At 35.7% G+C, this 24,444-nt stretch overlaps 1 protein-coding gene across 27 annotated transcripts in view; it reads right to left on the reverse strand.

Moving 5' to 3' along the window:
- The window catches only part of DLGAP2 (DLG associated protein 2), a 458,493-nt gene that overhangs the window by 278,441 nt on the left and 155,608 nt on the right, over positions 1-24,444 (reverse strand). For 8 of the 27 annotated variants that reach the window (XM_077174988.1, XM_077174987.1, XM_077174989.1 and 5 more), the window contains exon 2: positions 20,676-20,847. The exons of 18 other annotated variants lie outside the window; for them this stretch is intronic. In XM_077174988.1, coding sequence (XP_077031103.1) covers positions 20,676-20,847 — 172 coding nt within the window. Of the gene's footprint in view, positions 1-20,675; positions 20,848-24,444 lie in introns of those variants that run through there. One more of the 27 variants, XM_077175003.1, reaches the window with a different exon arrangement.

The following is a 24,444-nucleotide window of genomic DNA, read 5'->3' on the forward strand; positions in this document are numbered from 1 at the left end:
TTAGTTTGAATCCCGTCTCTGCAGTTTAAGAATACCAGTTTGCTGCTGTTTGAAATAAATGAGCAATACATCAAATTTATTTTACAGTACTTGGAAATGTATATTTGCTGCTCCACAAAAGACTGGGAAAAATCAAGCCTCATGCAGAAGATTCCCAACACAATTTCTGCCACACACAACAGATGGTGATAGCCAATGCATAGGGTGGTTGGAGAGCACAGAAATGAACACTGCAGAAGTAATCACTCAGGTTAGGAAGCACACATTGGAAAGATATGTTGGTTTTCTTTTGTTTGGGTATTATTTATAATTTAAGTTAATATCTACATTTATGAAGTCTTTCTAGAGAAATTAATAAGCATAGTTAAAGAAAAAAGACCTCAAGGTCTGGTCTTGATACTTGTTTTTTGCAGCACTTACAATACAAGAAGATTAAGCCCAGGGTTTATAATTTATATATATGAGTAATAATATTTTATATATAAAATAATTATTAAAATATTAAAGAAACTACCTAAAATATATACTACCACTGAACACAAGGTTTGAAGTGTGACTAGCCAACCTACTAGTCGTGAAAATAACAGGCAACATAACAATAATTTTTAGAATTTTATAATGCAGAAGTGTTTACAGTGTGTTGCACAATATATACATAGTGCCACAGTGACAACATTTGCAACAGCCAGAACAGTTACCACAGTATTAGCAAATGGTGGAGTACACTGGAGAGACTCCTCATGCCTGAATTGCAGTAGAAAGTACAGCCAAGAAATGTCTTTAAATTATTATCCAGTGCACAGCTGGGCAAGAAGCTGTAAAACTTTTAAATGCATGTGTGCCCCTGGATAATGTGTCTAGACTCACTCTCCAAATGTGGGAAGTCCCTTCACACTTCCACTGATTCCACATGAACAGGAGGCTCTGAGCCCCTGAGGAGCTGCATTGCCATTGCCACGACTGAGCTCATGCATACAAATTAACAATGAGCATTTGGACCTGCCTAAAGTGGTTTAATTGGATTTAATGGGACACCTCATATGCATCTGAAGATCTGGGTCTAATTCAGTAAATAAAGATTGATTTCCAAGCAAAATTATCATGCTAGAAGTAAGAAACCTGCCATAGAAGAGGTTTATCTAGACCAATATGAGGCCTACAACAAAAGAGCAGTTGGCTATGAAGCACTGGGACAACTGGTTCCTCTTCTGAAACAGGAATGTAAGGCTGTTCCTTGGATAAAGCAATGCTTGCTCCTCTTTTTTTAACTGACAAAATAAAATATAGTATTAAGGATTTAAAAATCACTTATATTGATTAAACAATTGTGGCAATTCTTAGCTATTATTATTAATTTACTTCATAAATTTCAGTACCATTCTGCTGAGTCACACAAATGGAAAACCTGGCCAACTGGATGGATATATGGCTCAATTAGTATACTGAGACAAAACATCCTGTTATGTTTCTGCAACATAGCTTAGCTTATTGATTTGTATATGTGGATTTTGCAATTCACATGCAAGAAACAGAGACAGCAGTATTACCTGGGACAGCAAACAGGCACAAGGGGCAGTGGGTAAATGGCCTGAAAGACTATTTAAAAGAGAGATGTGCCCCAAACTATGCCTATGGAAAAGAACATTAATGTCACCTACAGCAGCCTGAAAAAAACATCCTCAGTCATTTTATACCAATTCTACCTTTATTAGACATGCCTGTTTTTAAATGGGCAGCCTGGAAAAACAACATCAATACAGAAATATATCCATCAATGAATTAGATTCCACTTGGATACATACAGTCATACATGGTGAACTCCATACACTACTTATGCAAATATACAACTAACAGACTTGTTGTAGTGCATGATCATCAGAAAGGGGAATCTTCTTCATCACTGACAATGTACACACGCAGATAGGAAATACTGCTTCTTTCTCTTTGATCAGCCTGTGAAATTTGTCCTCATTCCTTTAAAAGGAGTGACAGTTATCTCCTAGGAGGTGGCAGAAACTGCACAGTTCTTTGGGAAATGCAGCAGCCTCAGTTACTGCATGCCAAAGACAGGGAAAAAGAGAATGCGCTTGCATCCTGCAGCTCAAAGAGAGCCTGAATGATTTCTAAGAGCAGCAAAGGGCTGTGAGCAGAACAACAGGAGAGACTGACAAGGACCAATAAGCACAGCAGCGAGGAGATGACTGAAAGCAAAGATCATCCTGCAAGGTCACAGGGAGAAGAAGGTCACTGATTTATAAACCTTGTATTTCCATTATGCTTCATCTGGCCACTTGGAGTTTTCCATTGCTTTTATTAATTATTCCAGTTCATAGCCTAAGAGAATCTGGCTTTTTGAACTTCAAAGCCATTTGGATCCTCTTTGGAAAGCTCTGTATAAGGAAAAGGTTCAGGCCCCACTCCCTCAAAGCTCTGGCAGTTTTGGCTCTCTCACAGCTTTCAGTTCTCAATGAAAGCTTAGCAGAAATTACACTTTTTTACAAGAAAGATAATGCCTTTTACAAACTATAGAATAGAACCATTGGCAAGTAGGACATAAAGGGCTCGCTTGAGTATTTCCTGTATCTCCTATGGGTTTGATTTACTCAGCCTTCTGATTCTCCATTCATGTGGCTACTCTTACAAAAGAAAAGAGGTGCACTACTACCGATGATACAAAAAGTCCAGGCAAAGGAAGCATAGCAAGTGTGTCAGCAGTAAACCAACTGTGAAGCTGGAGTCCAAGCTGGGATAGCTAATAACACACTACTTTTAAATACAGATGCCTGTAACTGTGCCAGCAATCTGTGAAGTTGCACAGCTAGAACTGTACTTTACTGCCTTAGATGCAGCTTTCTGATATGAATTCTCATTTGCAGTATTTGGCCTTTATCCTTACACTTTTCATTTGGAGACAAGTCAAGCTGAAACCATTTGAAGTATACCAAATAAAAGCTACCATAGCTAGCATTAATCTCCAAACATTTTTTTAAAATCAATTTTCTAAAGAATATTTCTATGATCAAAGAGTTCAGGTTCCTCATCAGCTTATGGTATGGATTACCATAAATCTTAAGTGAATTATATTGCTGTGATTCGTGTTTGACACTTCTTCTTACTGTCCACCAGTGTAAAATATCCTGCAAATACAAAGCACTGTCTAAGAATGCTGCACATGTGCAATTCTATGCTCTTGGAAGCTGTCAATTTGACACTAACATACTGGTAAGGATAACAGAAAGAAGTGAAGAAAAATATCCCTTCAGAGACAAATTCTCTTGATCTCAGTAAAGAAAATTTCCTGTCAGATAAATGCTATAGAAAACAGAAGATTTGGTCCACTGTTTTAAAGATTATTTATTTGAAAAAAGGGAAAGAAAGCAATTTCCTACTACCAGGGTTTGAGATTTTCAAAGCAGATATAGCTATATGTATTATGTAAAGGAAGATGTACAGACAAATCCCCCTGCCCAAACTTAAAAAAGGCAAAAAATTTGACTCAAGAAAGATTCTCTATGAAAACTAAAAACAATATTTGTATAAATGAATATTAAAAACATTCAAACTGTGTAATACTATGAATTGGTAACTGACATACTAGCAGAAAAAATAAAATATTAGGCTGGATCAAGAGTTTTCTGACTTTACTAATATGAAACCTCATTTAAGTTCAAAACTTTGAAGAGTCTTTTCCAAAAATAGTCATGATTTATTCTTCTAGAGTAGCTGTGCAATTTGGGAATAAAATTGATGAAAATTAACTTTTACAGATTTCTGGGATTTTGTCCAGAAACTTAACAGGTATTTAAAATTTTTATACTGGGTATGAACATGAATTTACTGTGCCTCTAATTGTACAGAGACATTGAGAGTAAGGAACACAGCAGCATTCAATTTTGCTCACCTACAAAAAGATTCTTGACAGCTCTTGGTGCTACTGGTCAACAATAGGAGCAGTGGTGGCAGCTGCAACATTCCCAACCATATGGCAAAACTCAGCTCATTTCCATGAAAGGCCATTATTCTATAAAGTCATAGGATTATAAAGAGGCAGAAAGCCCCTGTGACTAATTTTTCTTTTTTCTTTTTTTTTTTTTCCCTTAAAGACTAAATATTGCTTTAACAGATGACAGAAAATATGGAAGAGTTTTCATTTACTGTTTGCGGTTCTGCTGGCTGTGAATGTGATCTGAATTGGTAGATTTGCAAAATGGATGACAAGCAGTTTTCCTGAGTTGACAGTGGTTGTAAAAAGCAATTGGTCTGTTAAAGCATAAAGTTAAATTACTGGAAGATCTGTGGATATTTCTTCCCACTTTTATGTAATAATCTGTCTAGTTTTCCTCATGCCAGTCTACCGACACAACATCAACAACAATTACGGTTTTGCCCCAAAATGTCTTTCAATTTGCAAATCTTGAAAAATATCACATTTTATTAGGCAGACAAACCATATGGTGAAATGCCCTCTTTTCTCTAAATTTATAAGCTTTCAATACAACACACACCATAAGGTTTTAAGATTTTGACTCTATCTCCAAAATCTTACAAAGAGAACATATTCTGCTTGTTCAGTACAAATTCTCTAAGCACTGGAACCAATGATGTACATCACATATAAAGAATGGTGGATGTATGGCTCTTCAGGAGTTATAGACACATTTGTTCAGCAAACTTCTGAATGGATAACTTTAGGTATTTCTGTATAATTCAAGAGTGTCTTATTGAGAAATGCAAAGCCTTCAAGCAGATATACAGGTATTGATTGCTACCATAAGAAAACTATATGTAATACCACACAATTTTTACAAAGCCCCTTCAGCAGGTTAATATGTCAAAGTAATGTATAACATAATTTAAAACAATTACACATCCTTGAAGCATACCAAGAAAAAACCAAAAAAAAAGAACATTGTACTAAAGGGATATTATTTTTGCTGGGTATTGAATTTTCCAACTCTTCAGTGAAAATCTTTGATGCAGAATTATAGGTTCAAAAATAATACAGTCCTTGACATCAGGAAGTGTCTTTAGAAATTACAGGTGGTCCTTATTTTCTACTTTGTATATATCAAGCACACACAACTGTATTATCTGGGTTCTTTCAGTCCCATTTACAGGTAGAAGAAAATTACAGAGACTAAATCCAGTATCACACAGACCATGGCTCCTAGTATCAAACTCAGGACCGTGTACTCAACAGCATCAGCACCTTGATAATCAAGTTCCTGACTCTCACAAGGGCCCTTGTGTTCAGTTCAAATCAGCTCCATTTACTGGTCTCAATCCTGCAAATAACTGATGGCAAACCCATGTTTTGGCACAGAGCTGTAGATACTGGCTGAAGCCTTCTGGAGAATCATGGTTAGAGTGCAAATACAAAGGTATCCAAAACTGTGTTAAGGGTGGTTATGTCTTCTAGACAAAATGGACAGTGCTGTGTCCTAAGTGCTACCAATTGTGTTATGTGCCTGCAGTGTGTGGTTTGTTCTCATATGAATAACTTAAAGAATAATAAACAGAGTGTGAACAACAGGAGTCCCAAGAAAACTTTGAAGGCAAGAGGGGATAATAAATGAGCAGTTTCATATTGATATGCTTTCTACTTCAAATCTTCTCAAGTGCATATTCAAGTTTTAGAAACTGCATCCTCACAATATGCTGTAGTTTACACCATAACTTAAAATGCTATGCAAATCCATGTCAACATATTTACTAAAATCTTGCTAGCAAAAATAGTCTGTGTATCTAATACTGTTAATTGTGCTTACCATAACATTTGCCATTATATTTTCATAAATAAATTATGCAAAAAAAATATTTCTAATGGTATCTAGTTTTAAACAAGTTCTCTAGCTCTGAAGGTGTTAGCAAGTAAATTCAATTCCATTAAAATGAATGGAAAGGTGTGAATACTGATCTAACAGCATTTGAAGCTATTTTTAATTTTTTCTTAATTTCTAGAATGTAATCTTAAATACTTTTCTAGTTTCTAATGGAATGGTGTGTTCTTCATCACTACTGTAGCAAAGAAAAGAATTCTAGAGGTGGAATTTCCTTTACTGCTTGTTATGATGACATTCATGCAATGGCATTTCCAGTCACAGCACAGGCAAAACTCAAAATAATTTATTACATCTTCAATGTATTAGTTTTCACTTTAGCTTGTTTTTTTTTCCTTCCCTAAGTCAACACCTATTCAATGAAACTCTTGAACTTTTCTTACTGTTTATGTTAAATATACACACTTTTGTAATGTTCTTGAAGAACTTGGTGGAACTCACAGCTAGAATAAGAGAAAAAGAATTGTCATTCCTGAAAATAGATGTAGAAAGAGATGAAAAAGCCAGGAAAGAAAAGCCAGTATAACCAAAGTTTAGTGATAAAAAATGCCAAGTTGACTGAAGAGCTTGTTTTATTGTATACTTGCTATAAAAAATAAGGGAGCAAAGGGAGAATTCTGACAGAACAGGCAGTGTGTAGACTGCTTTTTAAGCTGTTTATTTATGTCACTCATGAAGAAACTCAAAACGACCTGAATCACTGTTAAGACTAGGATTTTAACTAAAAGGCTTTCCTATGTTAAAAGCTATGGACCTGGTTATATAATAAAGAATTTTGGCCTATCTACATCTAAATAATAGTTATTGGAAGAATTAAATGGTCTCTTTCAGTTCATGAACAGCTACAGGTATTGCTAGCTACCCAAAGAGTAATAAATGGAAATATTCATATAAATGTTTTTACTGTATTGCACCCTTTTGTTTTACAATCTCCTTGAAGATGAACTCACGCCTTCCTCAAAAAACAAATAATGAAATTCTGGTAAAAATCATAAGTTCTAATAACAGAAATCATTAATATTTTTTTTCTCTTTACTTACTAAACAAAGCAATATTTTGAAACTTAATGTCTAAATACATTCTGGCAAAAAAAGCACAGACATTTCTAAGAACCAAACAAATTTTCTGAATTGAAATATACAAGAAGGCTATTTCACCACTCCAATTTTTAGTTTTATAAGGCTCCAGAGATAAATAGTTTTCAAAACTTTAATGCATTGTAATTATTGTTCCTATCCAGGACGGTGCTGGAGGCTCATTTTCTTTCCAAAACTAATGCAGTTGGTAGGCAGAATCACTCTGTGTGCCTAAGTGTGTATGTAATCATCATAGCAATGCAGAAGGGAGCTTTATAAAGGTATTAGAGAAAGAACATTTTAAAATGAGTTCCTAAAGTTTCCTTAATAAATTATTGTGAATTCTGAATCTGGATGTATGGTATTCACATAGACCAAAACTGGAATCTCTCTTTTTGAAAAATTTCAAGTATTGGAAAAATCTATACCCAGAACAAAGCAAATCTGTGCAGTATGGATTTCCCTAGTCAGTGTTTGGAGTCCTTTCTCTAGTTAGAATAATGAAATTTCCAGCTATGTGACACCTTAACTGTAATAGAACAAAACACTATAAAGCAGCAAGGAATAAGCTCTCACAAGACAAAGATCAGGTTAGGTTTCCTCCTGTTTCAAACTATAATTTGACAACTGCACTCTAAAGATACCCCTGGAAAAAATCCATGGAGGAGAAGAAAATCAACATGAACACGGGGATTTGCCTTTCATTGTTTCAGTGCAGGACAAAGGAAAGGGCAGTTGGGAAACTGGTCTGTGTGCTGTATATAACCTGAATAGAAGTCTTGAGCAAAGAGCCCTGTCAGTCTGGCTTCCTCCGGGGCACGACATTCATTTACACAGAAGATAACTCCTGAGACTGCATAATGTGCTAACATGAATAAATTTATTCCCTGCCAGTGGAAGATTTTACTGTACTATTATTATCAACTAATCTTCTCCATTCATTTTACAGGTTGAAAAGACAAGCAAAACGTAGATTTTTACAGTAAATGAAATATTTCACTGAAAAGTATTTTGACAATGCATTAATATATATATTTCTTTACATAAGCCAAACTTGTAAGAAACTTAATGAATTACTTTTATGTCATCACCAACATAACAGCTGAGGTCCCTACACAGCATGGATCTTTAACAGAAAAAAAAATACCATCCCTATGACTGTACAAATCTATGAAGCTGTTTCTCAAAATATTCTAGAAAAAAAAGGAATCTAGTTCTGACAGTTTTCCACTGTCTGAGGGATACATGATCTGGAAGCATATAGCTGACTCAAACAGAATTCATGATTGCATATGCTCAATTTCTTGAAATGTTGAGTAAGACTGTATGAAATAAGCATCAGATGATGAGTTGTTTTATCTTTCCCTTATTTTTGCAGTTTTTCTCAAACAAAGTAAGAGGTCAACTCAGTGCAAGAAAAATAATCATCTGAGAAAAATTCCTCAGGTGCCATGCCACTTCTTAACACCTGATAGATTTCTACTGGAATTATTTATCTCCTAAAATAATCAATACTTGCAATCACAGAATTATTTAGGTTGGAATAGATCTTTAAGATCATTAAGTCCAACAATAAACCTGACACTGCAAGTCCACCACTAAACCATGGAGCCGAAGTCACTTACTGTGATCCCAAGGTGCCACTTCTAGACATCTTTTAAATACCTCCAGGGATGTTGACTCCACCACTTTCCTGGGCAATACTGGACAACCCTTTCAGTGAAGAAATTTGTCCTAAAATCTAAACTTCCTATGGTGCAACTTGAGACCATTTTCTCTTGTCCTATTGTTTGTTATTTACAGATACTGATGCATACTTCCTTTACCAAAGAAAAAGGCTAACAGTCATGTTGTGTTATTTTATGGAGCCTTTCAGCTGAAACCAGTGTCTGTGCTTTAATATCAGAATAAGTCTACAATTCTAAACTAACAAATAAAGAGGATATGTGGATAATTTAGGTTTGTCATAGTTGTGCCTCCTACATAATCTAAGTACACCTTGTTTCTCTGCATAAGACTAACTGTACTTCAGCAGATTAGAATTCCCATTGATTTAAGTGGGAAGGGGGAAAAGAAAAATCTATACTTGCTAAAGCTGCAGCACTCTGTTTACCAATAATGATTTTGTTCTTAGTTTAGGAGACAGAATGTCTATTTGTCTACTGAGAAAATTCTATAAGACAACAATATCCACTTTTCACCAAAATATTAATTAGGCTTCTAGTGTCTAACTGTAGTCCCACAACATAATCAATGGGTTATTTCCCAATGCTTCATTGTATGCTTCAAGCATGTAACAGCATATCAAGACCTACAGCCCTCTAAAGACTTGCTTACTTTTCTTTCAGATTAAACTCACCCATATCATGATAGATCCAGTTGCAATGGGGAACCAGAACATTTCTCCCATACTTAAAAAAAGCCCAAATTCTATCTCTACAAACATGGGTTTGTTTCAGACTGTTTGGGAGAAGATCTTCAGTTTAATACCGTGTCTACTAACAAAATATGTCTTTATTTTCATGGCCTACTTCTTCCCTCCAAGATAAAAATGAATGCAAAAGTCTGATTCCATTTCCAAGCTGCACAAGATATCACTACCATTAACTCCTTTTCACTCTGTATTGCAGTCTGTATTGGTGTAAACTGCCTTCATAGAAGTGCATGAAAAGAGTATCTCTATCATTACCGTGGCTTTAAGCTTTTCACTTTCCATTTTTAATTTTTTCCTAATGCTTTACAATTTACTATTGTATATTTGTTGGTCTGGTGACAGCCTTGATGATACACAAATAATAGACAGTGTCAATATATGTAATTTTTTTCTATGTATTGTTTTTCATTCCAAAATGTTTCCTTAAGTTGAAAATCTACTGAAAAATGCAATTCAATTATTAAAATGCAATTATTACTATGGCATAAAATCATGACTACAACTCTATAATAATCATGACTATAAATCTATAACTAACATACTCCCTCCCATTTAGGAAAAAATTAAAATTAAGTTCTCCAAGCCTCCAAGACCTTGAGGTGATATTTACAGCATCATAAAGTTAAGTTTCTTTAGCATTCTTGTTATTTTCTGGTTATTAACATTGGAAATTTTCTTCTGAATTTTAGACTCCTCTCTTTCACTCTCTGAAATTTTGTTTTTATTCTATGCTTCAGTTGTTTAAGTACATACATGTGCTTTGCTTCCTAATGCTTTCCAATTAGCAAAGCATTTACTGAGCTTTCATAGTCAGTACTCTGTGATGGCAGAACCATCTTCTGAAGATTTAGAAAGTTGAGACTACCACTATTCAAATGACTCATTAGAAAGGGTAAAATATTTAATCACCAGCTAGCTTAACATTTTTAATACCTATTGAAAAGAATTTAGTTGCAACTGGCAAGAGACCACTAAGTTAAGCTTAATTCTATTAAAGCCAGCCACTATGACTGTATAATAGGAATGTCTTAACTTAGTTATCTAAGTTGATAGAACTCTTTGAAGACAATGCTGAGTGATGTGGAGGATAGTATGCATTTTTCAAGAAGCATTTGATAAGGCTACACATCAAAGATAACTGGTTATTGTAAGGAAACCTTACACAGAATAGAACATATTTTAGAGAATTGAAAAGTGCATAGTTCCATGAAGACACAAACATTTTTGTCTTGATAACTGCAAACTATAAGACAAACATAAGTCTGTTAGTAGCATAGACACCACACTGGACATATGAGAACACAGAAGCATCAACCCATGCAATTTAGTACAGTGAAATTCTACCACATTGAAAAATATGGGTGTATATATTTATATCCTAAAATTTTAGTCAAGAAATGCATCCTATTCTGGACCATTACTGTGAATAGGAAGGAATCAAGCTTTTCAACTTTATGCCAGTGCTTCTATGAAAAACAGTGTACATGGAGGTATTAACTATGAAGTTGTTTCTCCATTTATTTTAAATTGGAAATAAGAGATCACTTGTATTCTGATATTTTTTGATTTGTTTGCTTTCCCCCTTTTGTAGTAGCTAAGATCATCAGGCAGCTTTTCGTAGAACTGAGATGTATTTGATTTTAGAATAATCTCTATAGAAAATCAGAGAAGTTTTCAAATGCCTTTGAGTAAACTGTATAATGCATTATGAAAACATACCAGGGTGACAATTCCTGCAGCACACTGAGAGAGATTAGATGCTTCACATGTTCTCTGAGCTATGAATTATGATATTCAGAGCAGGTCTATCTCCTTTGAAATCAAGTACTCCTAATATCTGAAGATCTAGCACCAGTTGGCTCACATTTTTTATATTCTCAGCATATACTTCCTCTAAAGCTGATGAGTCTATCATTCTTTCAGAGCAAATATATGCAAACATGCAGGGTCAGTTCGGTATTCAGAAATTGTCATCAATATTTGGTAATTATTACACTTCTGTTTAGGAATGATAAGTAATAAAAATGTCATTTATTCATAAGCATTAGAAAACCTAAACATAGCCTTTCTGCTTTTGATGAGTATTGAAAATTTAATAGTTATTCTTCACTTAAGCTGATATGACTAGTTTGTATATCTAACCTCTGAAATTGTTTCATAATAAGCTCTCAATAATGACAGACTCCACTGATTTACTGTCTAGAATATCCATTGACTGACTGAACCCATGATGATGAAGCAATTGTATTCCCAGCAGCATCTATGCTTATACAGCATATGCAGTAATACATCTTAGGTTTAATTTTATTTAAAACCTTATTCTGAATTCTGTTGCCTACTTTCCATATGTCTATATTTTACAAGAAATCTGGAAGCATTACATTTATATGCTTAGTTTATCTACTGATCCCATTAATCAGCCTTTGACTACATGCTAGCAATCTCTCTTGGATACACTTGGTTTATGTCTGTCATAGACATCATCTTTGTTTGGGGTTGTTTTAAAGAATATTTTACAATGATGTTATTTTAAAGCTATGCCCTGGTTATACTGTAGTGAAATGCTGATAAGGTTGGAAGGACACATGACAAATCTCCAGATTAAAAGTCATTTACTAACCATTATGTTCCAGGGATCTTCTACTTCCATTTTTGCACCAATATAGTATAACAATTCTGAAGAGTAGACCAGCAAGGACATATTTAAACAGCATGGAGAGCATGAAAAGAATGAAAGCTTCATCTTATGCTTATAAGTTTACTTCATACAGTCTTGATAGCTTTGACAGCTTTTACTGTTCTTTCAAGTTTCTGCCATATGACTATTTTTGAAGCATTTGAAGCATCTGCTTTTTAGCAAAATATGCTAAAAAGCATTGGAAAGCCTCCTCCATGTTCCAACTTCCCACTCTTATAGATAACTCCTATTTTTTCCTGGCTAGAATAAGCTTTTTTTTCTGTTTGTTTCCATGGACCTTTTTAAGTTAAAACGTCCATTTATAAAGGAACCAATAGAAAATGTCCACCTGAAGAAATTTAGCTTTACAGTTTGAGAAGAAAATGAAAGCTACTGAGAGTGTGGAGAAGCAAAACTTTTTCTATTACAGACTTCAAACATACTGTATAACAGCTTAAAGAACCCTGTCTGGTGGTGGCAACTATAACTAAAAGGTCATATAAAGGTAGTCCTCAAAAAAACCACAAAAAATATGGTCTTGTTTGTTTATGATGTTAACTACTCACCTCACCTACTTTGGTAAAGTTCAGAAGTTACAGTAAGATGCAAGTTACCCCAATATGAACAGGAGGAATTATAGTCTAGATAAATGAACCTTGTTATGATATGGCCCTCCTTGCAATCCTGCCCTAGCATCTTCAGCATGAAGTTTAGCATTTGCTTAGACCCAAAAGCATTTAAATTCCAGGCCTTTAGTATTTAATTACAATCCTAGCTGGAGTCAGTACTTCCACAGTGGCATGCAATAGCTTATAGGACATACCCATCATAAACTGTTCCTCAGTGATTCCATATGACAGACTCCAAACAAATGTGTTCTCAAACAAAAATATTACATTCAAAGCTATATTTTCCTAGATGCATTCACATAATTAATTTCTGATAATTTGATCTAATTCAATCATTTTAGGTGCTTGGCTTTATAAAACAGCACAAAATTCATTTTGCTGCCTTTCCTGATTTGAATCAGGAAACAAGATTTTCAGAATGTTTGTGAATGAGTCAGAATACATATGACATTAATACATGTACACCTGCAAAGATAAACACACAAAAATATGAAAAACTTCCTTGTGATCTCATTTATATTATCTAAGTAATGAATCAGTCAGATAAGGCATACATGAAAAGAATTTCTATTATAATCACTGGCAGTAGCACAGTGACAGAAACATTGCGTTCAGGAAAACAGGATGAACACAACTATTATAACTTGTGCAGTGAAGTGAAGGAGATAAATCCAACACAAAAATATTCTCATGCCCCTAAAAATTAAACTAAAATAATACTTGTAGTGGAGAGAATACCTCAACTTTAAATCTTAAACCATTCTAGTTTCCAGAGAATTCTGTCTAGTAACAGCCTTACATATCTTTGCCACTCTAAACTGCTGTCAGAGGGAAACACTCGTTTTCCTTATACCTGAGATCAGAAGAGGATTAATATTCCATGGATTTTTTCTTCTCTTTTTTTTAATTAACTCACACCTTACCTCTCCATTCAGAAAGTTTTGTAGAGTGCCATGAGTATTTTGGTTGTTGCAGTTATCAAGAATATTCACCTCTTAGGTAGTTTCAGTTCTTTACACCTAACTTTGAATATTTCCATAAAATGGAAGCTGAAAATATTTCCTCTCTCTACAGCCATTGGAGAGAGACAGAGGTAAATCTCTCCCAGAGACAGTAAAAGCAGCCATTACCTTTGCCTCCTTAAAACTCTGAAAGTCATCTGCAATATATATTGGCTAATCTTTATCTTCACCCCATTGTGTAAATAGGATTATCTTAAATTCTTATTCAAATCATAATACTAAAAAATTGTCTGTTGAACAAAGTAGTTTACAGACAGCAATCAAACCCATTAAATTTCATACCCAAAACAGTTTCATACTCAACCACAGTTTCATACTCACAGATCCCTGGATTTTGATATAATGGCTGAAAGCCATCCATATATGTGAAGTAATATTCAGCATTACTCTGATGAAAACATTGGCAACCTCTAAACCTCTCACAGAAATAAAAGAAATCATGCTGGGTATTTAACTTTTGAACTATATATAGCCCTGTAGAATGATGTGAGCCTGTGAATTACAGTAACAAAACCTGTTGGTTGTTTTTTGTAATAGATGATGAAGAAAGATGTTGTCCTGATAACACATGTGATTCTGAATAGATTTCCACAGCAAAACTTATTACAAGTGGGCACCAGAGGACAGTCAAAGTCTTCACTCATTTATAGATATTAAAATTTTGTTAATTATGTGCTGTGGCTGCCTTAATGATTTTCCCTTGTTATCATCCTGGATCATGATGGGGATAACTTCCTGGCTCATGAGCCACACCTGAAGGCTTTAGCCCTAGATATTCAGAGACATACACACATCCATACATAGTTCCAAGAGAGACTGAGCACTCCATCCTCTTGCAGCAAGATGTATTACTGACTAAGGAATGGTGATATAGTAAATTTCTAACAAAGCTGCTATGAATATCTCACTTCTAAATTATTCCTGAAACAGAGGAGAACACTGCTGAAGTACAAAATTGCACTGTACTTAATTTCTTGTTAATCACTCTTGTTAGTGGGTTTAGAATGGCAATGAATTTGAATTCAGCTGAGTGTCCTGGACCCATTAAACCTGTTGAAAGAGCACTTTAAAAGGGAAGAATTTGATCTCTCTTTTCAAAGGTACAGAGAGGTAAGCAAAGCATCAAGTTCAGACTTTTCCTCCTACATAATTTCTACTAATTCTAGTCTGCTGTGGGTGTCTTTAAAAGACCGTTGATCCAGATTTAAAGAATAGAGTAACAAAAGAAACAATAATATTCTTTCTTACTGTTCCTCTCTTTGTTTTGTAAACAATACAGTCCTCTGCAGTTTACAAATTAATAACTGTCCCTATGTTATACTCTTCTCAGAATATCAACTGACAGTAAAGGAGGCAATGGGCACAATGGAAATAGAGGAAATTCCACTCAAAATTTAGAAAAATTTAGAAAAAAACTATTTTTCCCCACAAAACTGATAAAACATTGGATTAATTCTCCAGAGAGTTTGTGCAGTCCCCATTCTGGGTGAGAAAACCCAACTGACTTGGACAGTGTCACGGGCAACCAACTTTCAGGTGGTGGGCTCTGACTGAAAAATCTCTAGGGATATCTTCCAAACTCAGCTATTTCTGTTATTCTATGAAATAATTCCACCTTAAGGCATCTGCTGAACATGCACTTTCAGCATACAAGCTCAAATCATGACTATTCCCAGAAGAAAACTAAGCAGCTCGGAGCTCAACAACACCTTTGACACTGGAGATTAGTACAATATTTCTTGCTTAATAATCAGACTTTACTTGGGGCCAAAGCTGGTATTACTGTTGCATTCCTAGGGCAAATTTTGGCATAAAAAATTCCCATTTAAATAATCTCTTTAAATAAATATAGTAATAATATAGCCATCTGATATTGACTGCCTATTTTCTTCTTAAGATGGTTATAAACTGAAGGTTCAGTTTCCCTCTTCTCTTGGCTGATCTGTTGCTTACTGAATGTCACCTGGAGTGAGGTAAATGGTCAGTTTTTCAAACAGCCCAGTTTGGCACGTAGAGTTCAGAGGCCACTTCATCATCAGAAAGGTGCTTCAGTACTGATTTATTATTCAATTTATAGAATGCTAAACTGATAGCGAATAAGATGTTTTTCCATCAGAGTATTTTTCTGATGCTGCACAGTTTACCTCTGCAGATGCAGTTTGTGGTTTTGTCTAGCCTACCTGAGAATGATCAGACACACTGAAAGGGAAGGAAACTACCCCAAAAGTCAACTCCTTCCTAATTCCAGGCAACCAATACTGCCTGACTGATTCAAACCAAGAGCAGATTCCTTCACCGTACTTGATCAGCTGTGTTGTAAGAGAAATAAGAAGCAGAGCTTCTTTCAGATCCATCCCTCCCTTGCCCTTTAGTTCACTTTACAGTGCCAATCGCTTTCCTGATCATTTATAGCTCACAAGAGCTCCTGAGAGCACCAGATGTGAGGAAAATTCCCTTTCCTTAAAACTTGAATGGCCATAAAAGTCAGGGTATATATTTGTCATTAATCATTTAAAACTGATTGGTAAATTAGACTGTCCAAAACACAAAACATAACCATACTTTCCCTCAAATATGGAAGTTAATGGCTATCTAAATGCATAAACACTCTTGCATACATCAAAGTTCTTCTTTAAAACACTTCTCATTTCATTTGCTGAGAAATTTGGCAAAATTTGTCTCAAATTTTCTGCTAAAACAGCTTCTTCCTTGACTTCAGAAACAACTATTCTTTAAAAATAAAGACTATTAATAACATTTGAAGAGGTATTTAAGTATTTCTTGCTTTCCCTTCTACTTTAAATTATTTCAAGGATAAAGTCCTATAACCAGGAAGCATAGAAGCCCCAACAGTGGAACCTGAAAGGCCCAAGAACTGCCAGACAGGAAACCATCTGTGAGATTCCTTTTGAACTATGGTAAGAACGCATCTGAATGTGCAAGAATGAGAAGAAAAATCTAGTGAGGATTGGACACTTCTAATATAATTTGTTATACAGCAATATTTAAATAATATACCTGGACATGAAAGTGAATGTATTATAGGGACCTGATTTTATTTACAAGTATATGTGGCACTTAGGGACATGGTTTAGAGGTAGACCTGGCTGTGTTAGGTCTACAGTTGGCCTCAATGATCTTAAAGGTCATTTCCAACCTTAATGATTCTGATTCTCTTTTTCTCTTTTTGTCTGTGTTCATAGCAGTGATGAAAAGTAAGAGGATGAAGTTCACATTGGAACTTTGTGCATTTCTAACAGTTGCTGTGACTACAGGCAGAGTGTCCTTGATGAAAAAGGGACTGCTGGGGAAAGAAGGGCCACCTCAGGAGAGGGAGGCATTCCCTAGAGGGGTAGAAAAAATTGTGGAAAATAGAAGATCTTTCTAGTTGGCTTTTTCTTTGTGTGGTGTTTTGCATGGAGCACATCAGATGTAGGAACATAGTAAAAAACAATGCCTTTCTTTATCCAAGCTATTTGGCATTTAAACATTTCTGCTTTAGCTGAAGTGTCATCTACTGTGCCTTCTGCATGGTAGACATGGAGAGCAACTACTGGGGCTGTCCTCTGCCAGCTTAGATCACTTTCTAAGAGGAAGAGGGTTTGCCTTCAGTTCTTTTCCACACTCTCATGCATATTCACCTATTTTTTAAACCTAGGGACAATGGAGAAATACACACTTTGCAGAAAGAGCAAAAGCCATCTAGAGATGCTTAATGCAAGGGACACTCTGCTGGGGCACAACTTGAGAGAAGGAAAAAGGACCGCATTTGGCCAAAACAGGTATTGTGCTATGATAAAGCCTTTAGTATTGCCAGTTACCAGAACTGTTGGTAAAACTCAAGTCAAAGAGTCCTTAAAATGCTGACACCATTTCGTCCCCATTCCATTTGATCCAGCTGCATCTGGGTGAACAATGCATTGAATGAGTTGTTGAGGTGTTACCAAGACTTCTCCTGTTTAAGTCAGAGAGGTATTCCCTGTCTCAAAAGGACAATCTGAGAATATAGCAAAGCTCAGGGTAGCACAGGATAGAAGACTGCTTTTGTTGTTTATTACCCCATCTTGCTATTATTTGCCTAGATTCAACCTGTTTGAACATTTGAATAAACCCTCAAATAAGCAGTATCAAAGGCAGCTTTTCTTCCTGAAGTGCTGCCATGCACAGCTTTATTAATGCCTGCCAGAATTTCTTCATGACACTCTTGTCTAACATCTGTTGTGAAGTGAATCTGATGGAACACACCTGGTAGATGATGTACTAATGCCAACACATCAATTCCTATCATAAGCTGCTAGTTTCTAAGTAAATGGCTAATTTTTACATATGGTGTTTTTAGCAATTTGGAGTGTTCCCCTACTTCTCTTCTGTGACATTAGCAATAAGCAAAAGCATCTGACTTTGAGAAAATGCCCAAACTCTATTTTCTCTATGTAGAATCTATTTTAAACATTTATTTTCCTTCTATTCTCATACTAAACTAAACTGCATCAGCTTAAAAGGGTTCCCTTACTGTTCAAAGCACTCACAGATGAGAAAGAACAAGAATACACGGCAGGTACTGGGAAGAATATAATTATGATTATTTCATTGGTTGGATAATTTTGTCTGGTGATGGAGTAATAATTAAATAGCCATATTAATTATTTATTTAAGAATTTGGTTAAAATATAGGTCATGGTTTCCAAATGTTTGAGGAAAATGCTTTCCATTAATCTCTACAGAACAAAATAAAGCCTGCAAGAGTCATCAGCTGTCCAGTCTGTTCTAAAGCACAATTTCTGTCTTGCCTTTTATTTCTGTTCAGACACCTCAAGGCTGAAAATGGCGCAGGTGGCTTGGGATCCCTTATTCCCATTTACCTTCATAGGTGTCCAAGGCCTTTTGGATGCTTGAACGAATTCTGATATCAGAGTACCTGACTAATGTAGGAGCGCCCCTGCTACTTTTGGGAGTCTGCAACTGCAGCCGCTGGCTACCTGCCTGCTGGGCTGTGTTTTCATTCCCCTCACTCTTCAGCTGCCAGCCAGCTCTCACTGCCCACCCCTCACAGCTCTTGTTGCTCAGCCATCTTCATCTTCTTGTTTGCCTCAATGCCACCATAGCATCCACTAAACAATTGGATTTTCTTTTTTCCCAAGTTTCCTTTCCTACAAAAGACTGCCCTTCTTAATATCTAGCTTCATGCACAATTCAGAACAATTCTGAAAGTGATGTTGCACTCATTTCTCTAATAGGCAGAGCAGAGTGGGATCCTGTGAAGTCTGGTAGGAGTTTCTGGTTTAATTCACTGGCTTTAGATTCAGAGCAGAATTAGGCCATTTGATGCTAAATTCTCAGGATGTGTCTGAATAAAAATAGTACAAATACTGTGGCATTCAAGCTCTTCATCCATAATATATTCATCTTGAAGTGCACAGCTGCCATGCATATATTTATGTAACTGTTATCTGTAGAAATAGTTAAGTATTCAGTTCAACTCTGAAAAAAATATTTAGAAAAGTTAAGGAAGGCTAAGTGGTGAGCACAAGCAAGAGGCATAGTCATTAGACATACATGTCTTCAGAAGGCATCAAATCACTAACATTTTCACCTGAATCACTGAAGATACATAACACAGCTAGAAAATGTACAGAGAGGAACAAGGACATGAGGAATCTAAGCAGACCGCATCTTTTCAGTTGATAAGCAGACAGCTTAAGGGGGCAATGACAAGCATTCACTTTTCACAGTCAAAACACTAGAGGCAATCCATAAAATACTCAAACACAAGGCTTAAACCAAAGACAATGTAATTAATTTATAGAACCTATTTCCATAACATTTTTTAAATCAATAGTGTAAACATGTTGAAAAACAAGACTGGATAAAACCATGAACAATTGAGACATCAGAAGCTTTTAAACATGGTATGACCTCCAGCCTGAGAGGACCAGACACAACAGAAGCTGGATGTGGATCAGACAGGAAGGTGGCAGCATTCCCTAGAAACCCCATCTCTTGTATGGTTTTTCACTATCAACTAACTACTGAGAGCTTTTCTCTCTCCCATTTTGACAGCTGTCTTGCACTTACCCTACACTGTTCCCAACCTTCACAAATAAAAATGTTGCAAGTAATCTGGTCTATGTATGCAGTGGGTGCTGAGGGCTACAGGAACATCTGTAGCCTCCCTGCTCTACCCAGCTGGTACAGCTATGCAGAACCTCCTTACACCTGCCTCTACTTTTTCCAGATTTCTTCTTCCTTCCTTTCTAAACTTAACTGTGCAAAGTCTTTGGTGCAGCAATACAAGCACAGTCATATTCATCACCAATATTTTTATTCTGTTGCATCTCTGGCAGGCTCTTGGCAGTATAGCAACAAACATCCCAGTAATAAATGAGCTTTTAAGTGCACCAAGCTTTACTATTCAGCAGCTGGCTTGTGGTCTCTGATGAAAACTTAATGTATACAACCCCTGCATAGGCAGCACACCAAATAGCAATAACAGCAACAACACTAATAAAAACGTAAGACATTGCTCTGACCTCAAGTTGAGAACACAGGTCAACTATCTTCCTAACTATACCAAAATCTATTACTTCAGGGGCTCTTTTCCTAAGCTACACTAACACACTACTGAATTGCAGCAAGTTAGGTAAGTAGGAGCACAATGCCCATTAAGCCCTCCATAAACAATTAACTTTTGCAGCTGAGCTCTACAACAAAACAACCTGTCTGCTGCAATGGGATGTTGTTTCACTTCATGTAGGTCATTGGTGAGGTAATAGACAGTTTTACCCAGCAACAGCAGAAAAGTAGCAAAATACCAGCACAACACATCCTTTGATAGGCTTAATAAAAATATAGATCAAGTTCATAGCAGAAGAAATTGAAAAAAAAGCAATTACCTCACTTAAATGTATTTCAAATGTTTGCAAAGTACACAGAATTTTACTGCTAAAAATACCCCAACAAAACATACATTCAATGTAAAAAAATGCCTTAAACTTACCTCTTAGTTTACACTGATTTAATATATTTTTTCTTCTACTTTTCAACTTTCCTTGCATCTTGGGAATATAGTGGTTTTCTCCACCCGTTTCCTTCCTCTCACCTCCTCCCCCTCCAATCTGGCCTCCTTTCCTTCCTTGGAGGTTTTTAAGCTTTAATTTGAGAGTGTAAAGCTGAAAAATATTTGATACAATTTTTTTTTTTAATTAGAGAATTGAGCTCCTCACCATGGTTGAAGCATTTCTGGGAACAGCACCAAAAAGCTGGAAGCTACTGCACTGAGTAGCCACAGCTTATCTCTTAAAATCATCACTCATTTATTTTTCCCAGACAACTAATGTTTCAGCATTTTACTTACAGACATGACTGCAGTTTAGGAAACTAGAAATGAGTCCGAGTCTCTTTGTTCAATTTTGGAATGTGAAAACTAGATTCCCAAATTCCAGCGTGGGCTCATCTCCAGCTGGAACAGGAACAAGACTCACCAAGTGGGATTTGACAATGTATGAGCTGAGGCTTAAGTTAGTCACATTTTAAATGAGCTCAGAAGGGTATTGATGATTATGTGTTCCAACTGGAGGAGGTAGTTGTCAGTCTGCCTGCAGTGTGCATGTCACCACACTGGGGAAGGGGAAATATTTTAGAGCTTGTGTGGGACTGGGCTTGCTGAATGGAGCACTTGGGAAGTCTCCTCTCCTATAATTTGGATATTGTTGGGGAAGGGGGGAAAAAGTATAGGTTAGATATAATCTTCAGGAACTCTGTAACATGCATTCACAGCCAGGGGTGTTGGACTTGGCATTTCTGTATGCAAGTGAGTGGAAGCCTACAGCCTGTTTTAGGTTTCCATTAATTGGCACTAAATTTGCTTTACAGCCTGTATATATGTATTTTTCAATCTTCATTTGGTATGGCTAGAGATTGCTTTCATCTAATAAAGAATATTTTCCTGATAAGATATCAAATATGTGGTAATGCTAAATAAATCATAACTTTTGTAAATGCTTACACATTTCAGGTATGTGGATAACAGTAGTCTTGCTCTCCATTCCTTTTTTGTTCATTCACAGCATTTGTCTTTCCTCCTACATTACCCCTGCCTGAACAACAGCAAATTGCTCTTCCAACCCATTTATTTGTGTGAAATTCAGCAATTGCATGTCTAGTCTTTTACACAATCTATCTGCACATTCTTTCAAAGACAGTATTTCCCTTTTAGACATTATAATGACTACAAACTGGACCTTCTACAACCAGAAAATAAAATGTTTTAGTGTAATTGAATGTGTATATTTTTTTGCATTTAGTTAATATGTATTAGGCATATAAAATCAGTTCTGAAGTAGTTTATCACAGATGCATTAGCTTCTCATTTCTCTCAATCAGAATATGATACATTCATAACTCCTTCTGCTCATGTTTCTAACCTCTTAAGTATCGTTTATTTTCTGTTTCCTGCTGTTTACATCATCTGCTGACTTCATTAACATGCTGTTCACTTGCTTTCTTTAATACTATTAATGAAACTGTTAAATAAGGCTGAAACAGAGACTAATCATTATAGCAGCACATCGGACAACTGGAATGTGTCATCAGCCAAGGTTTCTGCAGCAAGGTCTAAAAGTCCATTTGTCAAAATAATTCCTTTTAATTGGTTTCACTAAGTTATTTTTTCAATTGACTGATGTTTAATTGTGGCATTACCAGGAAGCCATTTGTGAAACCTTGGCATAGAAAATCTGACTGCTTATATATTTGCTTTTGTCTAAACCAAACCTACTGGAAAGTTTGTACTTGCTTCAGAATGGGTTTTGAAGTGCTTACTAGAGTTCTCCTTTCTATTTACCTATTCATACTCACTGTTTCATATTATAGTTTACCCTTATAGATTTGAGATACTTGAATTAACTCCATGCAATTGACAAAACAATTAGGTTGCTTTAAGGCTGTGCAGAAGGGTATGTGATAACAAACAAATAATATTAAATAGAAGATAATATTTTTTACATAAATAGACACACATAGTGAGAATATATATGAATTCAACACAGACACAAACATTTCCAAATACATTTCCAGCATAACTAAGGGAAGCATGAGAGGTGTCTGTTAAACATCAAAAAGCATAAACAGAGAAGGAAAAAAAATTCTATTTTACCTGCATAGTTACTGGTGACCTGCAAACACACTAACCGAGAATAAATTAGGCTAGAAGTGAGAAAGTAAATAACAACCATGAGGAATGTGAGCCTTCAGATAAATCTTCCAGTACATGTAGTCAAGCAATGAACATAAAGCCTTTAACACAAAGCTGGTTTGGTTCACAGAAGGAGTTGTCAAGTGGTTGCTTGAAAAGGCAGCCAGCCCTGATCTCAGACATGGTGGCCCTATCTGCTTTCCAGCTCTGCGAGCACAACAGTGAATACCAACTATTCTTAACCCCTAACTTTGTCTTTGAAATTACTGATTCACATTTTCTTTGTAATGAAAGTCTGGAATAAATACTCCTCAGTTTTGATGAACCTCAATTGCCTCATGAAATCTAAAATAAGAAAATGCAATTATTAATCTTCATTACTAATAAGACATGAGCTGCTGAATTTTTTAAGTGTCAAACTTTTGGCCTCTAAAAAATTAGTTTTCAGTAAGTACACATAAGGGAAAGCTTCACAAGCAAGGGCAGTCTTGAAGACAGTGGATTCTGGCACTGACCGAGGTCTTTGTTGAAAAGCTCAAGTTCACTACTCCTGACATACAGCAACTGCATCAGGGTCTGCCTCCCCAGTAGTATCATCACAGACCTGGGGAAAATGGATATAATCTAGACCAAAAGAACATACCCTTGACATTTTTTCTTCTTTTGGGGACAAAAACCACAAAAATCTCTCATGGCTTAGAAAAGACTGAAAATATTTGAATCCAGAACTATTTTGAATCTGAGAAGTGACAGAGCTGATAAAAAAGGACAATCAGGCATTTTTGTAATCATAGTATTTTGAGTATATAGGTCATTTCATTTTGAAGTTTTCAGAAAAGACTTGAGGACATTCAAAAATATCAGCATATCTTTTTATACAAAAAAACCAGTCTCAATTAAAAAGACTTTCAAAAGATTTGCTCATGGATATGTATTTGATTTCATGGAATGAAGCATTTTTGATCCTCCTAAGAGCATTCTCCTCTAAGTTTTTAACTTTTATCAGTGGAAGAAGGAGCTTTGGTGAAAGTTATTTAACCTTTATAGTGCATTATTTACATAGACTACTCCAAGAAAACTAACAGGGCTGTTACTCTAGGTACAATCTTTTTTATTTGGCTGAATAGTTCTTGGCCTTTTCAAAGCACATGACTCATTGTTTTCATCAGCCTATGATCATAATGATACAAAGAAAAGTCACAGTAATTATAGAGCAGTCTTCATAAGAGCTATATTTAATAAGCTATGCTCATCCCTGTTCCAACTCCACTAGCTTCTGTCAAAAGCAAGGATATATTTAACCGTTATGTGCTAGCTGGCATAGCTACAATTATTATCCTCGAGAAAGCAGTAATGCTTTGGCCCTTCTAGAGGTTAAACCTTATTTTCTGTCTGTTAACAAAAATACTGAACAGTTGAAATAGATTGAGAGTGCAATAAATGTTCATAGACTTCAAACAAAGCATTCTTTCTGAAATCATGTCTATAAAAGGCTTGTGTTTTTACCTTTTCAGTTTGACAAAAAAAGCAATGATGAAAGGTGAACGTAGCTATATCTGTATATATGCATGTC

This window comes from Agelaius phoeniceus, chromosome 3 (assembly GCF_051311805.1).
Source record: "Agelaius phoeniceus isolate bAgePho1 chromosome 3, bAgePho1.hap1, whole genome shotgun sequence".
Taxonomy (NCBI): domain Eukaryota; kingdom Metazoa; phylum Chordata; class Aves; order Passeriformes; family Icteridae; genus Agelaius; species Agelaius phoeniceus.